This window comes from Hippocampus comes, unplaced genomic scaffold (genome assembly GCF_001891065.2).
Source record: "Hippocampus comes isolate QL1 unplaced genomic scaffold, H_comes_QL1_v1.1 scaffold119, whole genome shotgun sequence".
Lineage (NCBI taxonomy): Eukaryota > Metazoa > Chordata > Actinopteri > Syngnathiformes > Syngnathidae > Hippocampus > Hippocampus comes.
The window spans coordinates 782,518-792,960 of NW_017805494.1; the positions used below are offsets into that span (position 1 = coordinate 782,518).

Here is a 10,443-nt window from a genome sequence, read left to right on the forward strand (position 1 = left end):
CGTTCACTATGAAAACCAATGTGGTGGTTGCTGTTGCCTTTTTTCGAACGAAGCAGTAGAGGTCGCTCTTGGATAAGACTTCGTTGTAGTGAATGTCTTCGCGAGGGTGGAGCAGAGAAAATGATTTCGTATAACGCAACAGGGGGGTTTTCGTCGTATGGGGGCCAGGAGAATGGGAATTGTGTTAATGCATGAAGATTTTTTCACATAAGGGGGTATTTTCGCCCATGTAGGTTTCGTTCTTGAGGAGTTTCACTGTAGTTAAAAAATTCTTTTAAAAAAGTTGTTTTTTCAACATGGAACCGATTAAAATGTATTACATTGATTATAATGGGAAACATTGTTTCGGTTTTCGAACAAATCGATTTTCGAACAGCCTCTGGAACGGATTATGGTCGAAAACAGAGGTATGACTGTATTGCTGTCACAAACTGTTGCTACCGTAGACAACAGCACAACATTATCTTGCAATAATCTTCAATCGTTAATTAAGGCTGCTAAAAACACAAAATTACACTGACACTGTGTTGCGGGCATTCAAGTCCTACTAGCACCACTAGTAGTGCTCAAGTTAATAGATGTAAATGACTGCACACTTTGGTGTTGACAGCTTGACACAGTCGCCGTTCCTGCTGATCACCTTTTTAATGAAGCAGGCTTACCCAAGTGTGTTCTTTTAGCCACAAAATCACCACTGTGTTTCTGACGTCACTTTGTCTTCTCGGCCAAAATTTATGGGGAGAGATTTATTTAAATTCCCACGCTGTTTCAAGGGAGGAAAATACTGTGCTGCTATGCATAGTTTAAAGTTAGGTGTAAAATGTTGATGATCTAAAAATGAAAAACTGTTGGTCGTTTATTATTAACTGGAAATATATTTTTTTGTCTTCTCTGTCTTTAACCAAGCAAAAATATTTATATTTTATCCGAATACTCACTTATCCGATTCTGATTTTCAGTCGGACATCAGAATACAAAAATATTCAACAGCTGTAGCTTTTGTACTTACTTGAGCGGCGATGCAGCTATAAAGGGCTCTTGTAGCCCTGGCCACGTTGGAGTATTGGCATGTGGAATGCTGGCATATCTGAACTGGAACATAAATATAAAACCTAGTTTGACAGAATTTGAACTCTATAAAATGTATTAAATGAGGCAAAATGTGAAAGGAAATGCTCCCTTTTAAGTAATTTTTTTTTTTTTTTGTGGGTCTTGTGCTGTCACATATACCCCCAAGTTTTGGTAAATCTTGATGAAACATTCAACCGGAGCATATTCATTCAAAACTTGAAGCGTGCTCAACAAAGCCATGTTATTTTTTTAATCACATGATGAACTGAGAAAATATTGATTATTCTGCTCGCCATCATGTCTCTGTAAAGTTTTCACAAATGTTAAGACCATTAAAATCAGCATCATTTTTATTGGCAATCGACGTGTTACAATGGCAACAGTGTTCAGTAAAATAAAAAGCTTTACTTTTCCTGATATCCACGGTTTCAAGAAAATTGGCTCCAATCTCAAGGAGGAGTTTATTAAAATGTGACCACTATAAAAGGCCAAAAAATGTTCCAAACTTGAAAGAATTTTCAAAAGTGCTGACTTCCTGTTTGGATTAGCCTACTGTATATGTCCAATTGACTTGGACACACACACACACACACACACACACACACACACACACACATATATATATAGGACTTGGGTGTTAAATAAACCTCCAAAATTTCATCGATCTTGATGAGATGCAGCAGGGCTGCTTTGCTAAAATATGCAAGGGGAAGTGTTGAGCCATTTTTTTTCAATTGCACAATAAACTACAAACATATTGATAATTTTGCCAGGCCTGATGTGTGTGCATCATCAGTTTCAGTGCATGTTTTTTTTTGGTAAAGTGTGCATTGCTGTTGCAACAGCATTTCATGAAAAATCACAAACTTTGTGTTTTAACATCGAGAGCCTAAACAGTCTTCTGAGCAAATTTGAGGTAGAACTGGTTAACCTGCTCAGAGAAAAACATCAAAGGATTGGTTCAGGTTTCCGTGCGACTACTACCATAAAAATACATATCTTAAGGCCTGGACTATCATCAAACGTGAAACTTTTTCAGAAGATTGGATCTTCAGGGTCAAGTTTCAGCAGCTTTAATTTCATGGTGAATCATTAGACTTAATGGTCACGCCTTTTGCTGAAATGTCACAATATTTGGCATAGAGCATGATCAACATCGTGGCTTTTCTGACAAATTTTCAGTAATAGGGGCTCGGTGCAGTGCGTTAAAATGTAAAAAAAAAACCCTACCCTGTCATCACTTGGTGGGGCAGTAATCATAACAAAATATTGTCATATACATTTCTTTCGGTCATGACTATTTATATTCAATTTTTGTTAAATGCTGTTGCCATCGCAATGCACAGTGCGCCAATAAAACAATAATTTTGAGGGTGTAACCACGCACGAAAACTCATGAAACTTTGCACACGTCACGCCTGGCAAAATCATCAATATTGTTTTTGTTCAAAATTTTTACAAAATGTCTCACTAGCTCCCCCTCGATATTTTGAACAAAGCAAGTTTGTTTGTACGTTTTGCGTAGATCCATTTAAATTTGGGGGCATTTGTAACTGCCCAAGACCTACAAAAAAGTCTCTTGCAGCCAGACAGGAAGTCCACCATTTTGAATTTACTTTAAAATTCTGCTGTAACTTGACCCACATACATTTGATGAGAGTGCAGGCCTGAATATATCTACAAACTTAATTTTCATAGTAGTAGTAGTAGCGCCACCTACGGGTTACAGGAAATGCACATTTTATTCTTTGATGTTTTTTCTCTTTGTAGGTTCACCAGGTCTACCTGATATTTGCTCGGAAGAATGTTTCGGCCTTAATGATAAGAAAATAAAGTTTGTGATTTTTTTGTGAAATGCTTTTTGACCGGCAACACAATTTGCCAATAAAACAACACAAATTTTCATGATTTAAAATGCACAAAAACTCATGAAACGTAACACACACATCAGCAAAATCATCAATATTTGTTTAATTTGCAATTTAAAAAATGGCTCACTAACGCCCCCTTGATCATTTTAACAAAGCAGCCCAATTGTAAATTTCATCTAGATCTATGAAAATTTGGTGGTATATTTAACACCCCAGACATACAATAAAATCTCTACGAGCCAGATCGTAAACAAGAAGTTGGCCATTTTGAATTTAGTTTGAAATTCAGCAGGAATTTTAGATTTTTTTTTTAGTTGAGGTAGTATTTTAAAGAACTACTTGAGAGTTTATCCAACTTTGTTGAAACTGTGGATGTTACATCTTAAGATATTCAAGATAAAAAGGAAAAGCAAAGCTTTTTATTTCACCAAACACTGTTGCTGTGGCGACACGTTTGCCAAGAAAAATGACTTTAATTTGGATGGTCTATAGATTCATCAAAACAACACACATCACGCCTGGCAAAATAATCAATATTTTATTAGTTTATTTTGAGCTTTTTACAAAATGGCTCACTAGCACTGCCTTGAAAGTTATAACAAACCAGCTGTATCAACTGTTTTATAATTATTTGTGATGATGAAACTCTCTAGTATGGACAAACAAGTTGCTCTTTAGACCAGCAAAAGTGATAATAGGTTCGATTCACGGGAGCCAATTATGTCAACAGGGAGTGGCAGAGGCAAAGAAAACTAGACAACACTCGTAAAAAACTATGGAAATTTTATATTAAACATAAATACATGACAATGTAATTAAAAATAAATACAACTTAACCTCAGTTTCCTAGTTGTACTTTCTTCAAAGCAAAAGAATTTGTTATCATCTTTCTCAACACCGGTGTGAGATTTTTTTTTCTCAGTTGTAAATCTAACTCATGAATTGAATTTATCCTACCACATCGTCCGGACATCACACATTACTCGTGTTCGGTTTTTGGTTGGCTCGCTACCACCATTGTACTCCTTTTCCCACACTTTGGAATTCAGGGCACTGTTGTGGAATTTCCTCCACTGACAGCACGTTAATTCCAGCGCTGTCCTCGATCAGAACCTCCGCAAAAGACACGGCCTAGATGGGCCGAGAGTACATCAACTTCGACAATAAAATAACTACTGTAAGTAATACACACTGTGAGACATTATTCACATCCATGTACACTCACTAGAAGAATGCCGAACGAGGCGCCAATAATGTTAACACGGTCAGCCGAATCCCGATGTAAAGAGGCTAACAGCTACATTAGCCAGGAAGAATGCTTGACGTCGAAAGAAAGAAACTAAATTTTAGCAACAAGTGGTTTTAAATTAAACTCAACACACATAACGTTCAAGCCTCTGAGCACACTCCTTGCGGAGAACGACTGTCTCACCTCTTTAGCACAGCCCCACAAATACGTCTGCTCCCGTTCATGTCCCGTCAGAAAAGAGTGAAATAGGTCACACAGCAAGCCGTTGACGCCACAAAGGTGAAAATGGCACCTCTCATTTCCTGACACCCCACGAGTATTCTGTGTCCTGATTCGCTAAGGCCACAGGCAATACTTGGTTCGTTTTTTTTTTCTTCTTTGTTTTCGTCTTTCTATTAAATGACAACTTTAATAATGTCACACTTTTGGTCAAAATTGATTAATTTTCCAACCTCTGAATGAAACATGGTCCTCCAAATAGTCACATCCACTCTCCTCTTATCACATGCCATAACCCGGTTTACACAGCCCCAGTTGTCTGTTTCAACAAGATCTATGAAAATTTGAAGACGTGTAACAGCCCAAGACCTTCAAAGTTTCCTGGGGCCGTATGCTCGACTAGCAGGAAGTCCGCTATTATAAATTTTCTTTCAAATTTGGACCCATTTTTGCCCTTTAATTCAGGTCCTATTATAAAGAAGTCATCCTAGATATTTCATCAGGTTCCCTTGAAACGATAGTTGCTTAAGGTAAGGATTTTCAAAATATAAACTAAACGCAAAGCTTTTTATTTCACCCAATGCTGTTGGCGTTGCACTGCTTTCTAAAAAAATTTAAAAATAAAAATTTGGCACACACATCACACATAATCGCCATTTCATGAGTTCATTGTGCGGTAAATAGCCGAGTTGCCCCCTCTACACATTTTGTTTTCATTATTTTTTTATACATTACACATTTTTCCACTACTCGAGAGGCAATGTTTTTGAAGCACGTTCGTAAGTCTAATTTTGGCTCACAATACAAAGCAAAAAGTTGACCAAGCGATTGCTCGTAACTCAAATAACTCAAGGTATCACTGTTTATTCCGTCCTAATGTACCTAATTGAACTGCTTTTATGACAGGAACGTCAACTTTTACAGGTGCTGAAGTGGTCTGACTTTTGCCAACCGCTGGCCTGTAGCCCTGACAAGCCATTCAGTGCAGTGGCTCAGGCCAGCGTTGATGATTTCAGTCGACTGGCCGTAGCTTTTTTAGAGGATCGCCTACAACTGGATAATGGGCTTGTGCCATCAAAGATTGTCCGTATGTATCTCTGTAGTTAACCATTGTTAGTTTGTATGAAAATAATAATGAATATTTTCTATGGTCTAAATGTATTTATTTGACTTATGGTATATCTTTTCTTTGTCTACCCAGCGATCATCCTCCATGAATCTATTCTTAGTGAACTGATTCAGTGCCCAAAGGAGCCCATAAATGTACAGTCTATTCTGTTTGATAACACCCAGATTGGAAACGGTCAACCTTTGCCTTGTCATGTGTTGCCTTGCCTCCAGCACCCTCAGTGCTGTAAAAGTAACATACTTTTTGCCCCTTGTGCTAAGAAGAACCAAGAAAAACTACCGGCATCAGGGCCAAAGTGCATCAGACAAGATCAAGGTCCAGACTCTGATGATCATTTCTTGGGGAATCAGCAGGACATGAAGAACCACAGGCACTCTCTTCACCTGTCAAGCTGCCATGAATGTCTGGAGCTAGAGAATAGCACAATCCTCTCCGTCAAATATACTTCAGGAGAGAACATTTTAGATATCCCTTATGATCACTCACTGTGTCTGGATAATAAGGATGAGACTTTTCATGACTTTGAACATGATGTCAAGAGTTATTTTTGCAAAAGCAATGGATTTGAATTCAACAACAAAATGCCAAATGTTGTGGTGTACACAAATGGTAGCAAAGAGCGTTTTCAAGCAGTTAATCAGGTTTTAACGGAGTGTCTCAACATGGAAAAGTACATTATATATTCTCTTCAGCCACATCAAGTCCTGAGTGAACCGTGGATGGAAAATTCTAGGCTATTGGTGCTCGCAGAGGAGGAAGTGCTCACCCCCCAGCTTCACACAAGATTTATGAGCTACCTGAGCCATGGTGGAAGGGTCCTGGGGCTCGCTTCCTCCCTGTGCCCTGCAGGTATTACTCTAGAGAATAGAGACCAACAACCCGGGCAAGTGCATAGACTGAGCTTCACACGAAAGGACAGCGCAGAACTTGAACTGAGCGTATTGGCAAGTGGGAAAGTCTTTGTCGGAGATTTCCTGCGATCAGGGAATTTGGAGCTCTGGGGGGAACTCAAAGATGGCCCAAATCAGAAGGACATGGTTATCATCAGGGTAACCCATGGAGAGCATGGAGGGGAAGCTGTCTTGTGTCAGGTGAGATGTTTTGAAATTAATGTGAGATGATTGAATGATTGTTTTTGTTGTTTTTATTGGGGGGAGGGCAGGCCAGCACAAACATCACATTTTTCTGAAACGTCAAACAACCGTGTGATATATAAATACAAACAAACAGGAAAAAAAAGAGACATCACTATGTCACCATTTGCAATTGCTGTAAATGTGCTGCTCAAAAAAGGAGTGGGAAGAAGAAAACGTATTCAATATCCATATTTCAACACAATATGTCAGATTTGGGAGGGCTAAAGAACAATATAATATTCTGAGAGCATCATAATGTAGGGATTACTTTGCTTTATTCATTAATGAGAGAAAATGTTTTGGAAATGTTTATTCTTATCAGTCTGATGTTGGCAATCCATGACAATTTGTTGTCAATTATTACTCCCAAGAATTTAGATTCATGAACATTTTTTTGTTGTACACCGTCTGTGTATTATCAATTCTGGGTTACTTGTATAGTCACCAAATATCAATAATTTTGTTTTATTTACATTTAAAATTAATTTATGATCCATCCACTTTTTAATTTTATTGAGTTCTGTATTTGCTGTACTCAGGAGTTTGTTATATTTGTCACTACGATTGAATGTTTGTTTCATCTGCAAACAATATTAGTTTTAAAACTTTCAATGCATTAAATAGGTTCTTTTATGTTTAGTTAAACAGCTGGGGACCAAGCACCGATCCCTGAAGGACACCCCAAGCAACACCAAATTTATCAGAGAAATGTTCACCTGTATTTGCATATTGAGTTTGTTCTGTTAAATAATTATGTAATTTCCAGCTATTCCACTGATCCCATACTTCTCCAGTTTGAGTAAAAGTGGGTGATTTATGATATCAAATGCTTTTTTGAGGTCAATGAATATTCCAATTGCATGTTTCTTTTTGTGCACTGCATTAACAAATTCAAGTTCGGGGTTATCGCCATGACAGGCACCGACTACCTTATGGCCACAGCTCAGATTGCCCGCCTAAACAAAAGAGGCACGGAACATGGTCCACTCGGACTTAATGTCCCCCGCCTCCCCGGGACGTTAGAAAAGCTTTGCCTGAGGTGAGAGTTGAAACTCCTGACAGGGGATCCCGCGATAGACGCTCCCAACAAACCCTCACAATACGTTTGTGTTTGCCAGCTTTGACTGGCAACTCTCCCCCACCATCGAAGCCAACTCACCACCAGTCAGTTGACAGCTCCGCCCCTCTCTTCACCCGAGTGTCCAAAACATGCGGCTGCAAATCGAATGATACAACCAAAAAGTCAATCAGCGAACTGCGGCCAAGGGTCCCCTGGTGCCAAGTCCACTTTTGGGACACCCTGATGTTTGAACATGGTGTTTGTTATGGACAATCTGTGACGAGCACAGAGCTCCAACAACATTACACCACTCGAGTTCTGATCTTGAGGGCCGTTTCTCCCAATCACACCCTTCCAGGTCTCACTCTCATTGCCCACGTGAGCATTGAAGTTCACCAGCAGAACAAGGGAGTCCCTAGCGGAAGCACTCTCCAGCACACCCTCCAAGGACTGCAGAAAGGGTAGATACTCTGAGCTGCTGTTTGGTGCATGGGCACAAACAGAGGTCCAGAAAGCCACCCCCACCCGAAGGCGGAGGGAGGGAGCCCTCTCGTCCACTAATATGAACCCCAATGTACAGGAACTAAGCCGGGGGGCAACGAGTATGCCCACACCTGCTCTATGCCTCTCTCCATGGACTACTCCAGAGTAGAAGAGAGTCTAGCCCCTCTCGAGAGAGCTGGTACCAGAGCCCAGGCTGTTTGTGGAGGCAAATCCGACTATATCCAGTCGGAGCTTCTCTAGTCCTACCTCCAGGCCTGGCTCCAGAGAGGGGCACCGGTGACCCGCATCCGGGCATTGGACACTGAGGACCATATATTTTTCTTGTCATAAGGGGTCTTTTGGATGTGCTTTGTCTGGTCCCTCACCTAGGACCTCCTTTGCCAAGGGTGACCCTGCCAGGGGCATAAAGCCCCAGACAACATCGCTCCTAGGATCATTAGGACACACAAACCCCTCCACCACAGTAAGATGATGGCTCACGGAGGGGTATTGTCTTTCACCTTTGAATCAAACCAATTTTGTGTTATTTTCCCTTGTTGGGCAGTTGACAGTAAGGCAATCCTTGTGTCAATCCTTGCTATATGTTTTCTGTTGGCAGATCCACCTGGAAAACACTCCAGATTTCCAGAACGTGACAAATGAAGGCTTTGATGGTTTAAAGGCCAATAATATGCTACATTATCAAGTCCTAGCAGAAATCCTCACCTCTCTTGGCCTGAGTTGCCAGCAAACACAAACCCCATCACCAAGTCCAATTTACCTTCTGTCTACCTCTGAGGTAAGGATCAAATTACTTTTTTTAGAACCACCATGAATATGCATGTGTTTGTCCTTGTTTTCTTTGTCTGACGACTCCAGACAATTTATGGCAGGGGTGCCCAATACGTCGATCGCAAATGACAGGTAGCCCATGGCCTGTTCCGAAGTTGATGGGGATGTAGGGCATACATGGCAATTTTCCGCGGATCCGCGGAAATCCGCCGTTTTATTTCTTAAATTGATCATTTTTGTGAATCGTCTAAATCCGTTGAGAAAATTTTAGGGGCGGTCAGGTACCTTATCGTCGAGTTTTCACGAGCTCTCCCGAACAGTCTCTCCGTTTTCCGTTTGTAAACAGCCCTGCGATTGGACGTGTATGAAAGCTTCAACTAATCAGATCACTGAAGGCATTATTTGTTGCGGAAGTCTTAGCTCGATTATAAACGGCCCAGCGATTGGTTAACTACAAGCGATTGGACCAATCAAATTGCATGTAACATATTGTTTTACCTGATTCATGGCGGCCTGTTCGTCTCGCAAATTCATTGTTCTGGGATCGTTTTGAGCGGAATTATGACATTTTTGACGAAAGATCAGGAGTCTTTAATCCTAGAAATTGACTCAAATGTCAAGAATAAATTCCGATTGGACTGGCTTGACAGAAAAGTCACTGTAAAGGTTAAAATTGGTTCCAAGTTCGACGAAGTTACAGAAGCTCTTGGACAATTTTTGAAGAAACCAGACGTAGCAGGCAAAGATTATTGTGTGTACTGTAGTGACTTAATTAACGTGGATGCGTGGCACTGACAGATCATGCAACAAAAGTGAAAAAACATGCCGACAAAATCGCCATTCGACGGAGCAATTATTCTTTGGGATCGGCATTTTTCAAACAAACTTAGTCAGCGGATACAACTAAAGACGTTACACGCTGGGGTACTTACTTTGGCTGAACCAAGCAACGAAATCTGCTCCACTGACGCCCCTCGCCGATAGACAGGTACACTCCGAGGTATATACTTTTTTTATTCAAATATACGAGGATGATAGTTTCAATTTTATTTGGTATGCATTTGTAGCAACAGCATGATAACATTTATTTGTTTTGAGTTGCGTTTTATATTCATATTGATAATTCACGTTTTGTCTTGGATAATAAAGCACGGTTAGGCATAATAAATTGTATGCATAATAAATATTCACTATCACTGTATGAGGTAAGAATCAACAGCTTTTTATCACATTTACACAACACTTTATGAATACAAGTCATGAACAAATCTTAAATATGGCAGGGAATGTGTTTACTTTTTTAGTTTTGATTTTGAGCAACAAATTTGGAGTTACATCTTGGTGCTCACCAGGAATGCATAGGCAAAATTGCACAAATTTTCACTTGAAAATCTTGGGATTTTTTTTTGTTCAATTTTCAAACTGTGTAAATT

General features: G+C 39.9%; 1 protein-coding gene across 3 annotated transcripts in view; it reads left to right on the plus strand.

Annotated features, from left to right (window-relative positions):
• The window catches only part of hlcs (holocarboxylase synthetase (biotin-(proprionyl-CoA-carboxylase (ATP-hydrolysing)) ligase)), a 53,634-nt gene that overhangs the window by 2,766 nt on the left and 40,425 nt on the right, over window positions 1–10,443 (plus strand). For 2 of the 3 annotated variants that reach the window (XM_019876229.1, XM_019876227.1), the window contains exons 3-5: window positions 5,317–5,497; window positions 5,612–6,630; window positions 8,838–9,017. In XM_019876229.1, the coding sequence (XP_019731788.1) occupies window positions 5,317–5,497; window positions 5,612–6,630; window positions 8,838–9,017 (1,380 nt within the window). The remainder of the gene's footprint in view (window positions 1–5,316; window positions 5,498–5,611; window positions 6,631–8,837; window positions 9,018–10,443) is intronic. The other variant, XM_019876228.1, reaches the window with a different exon arrangement.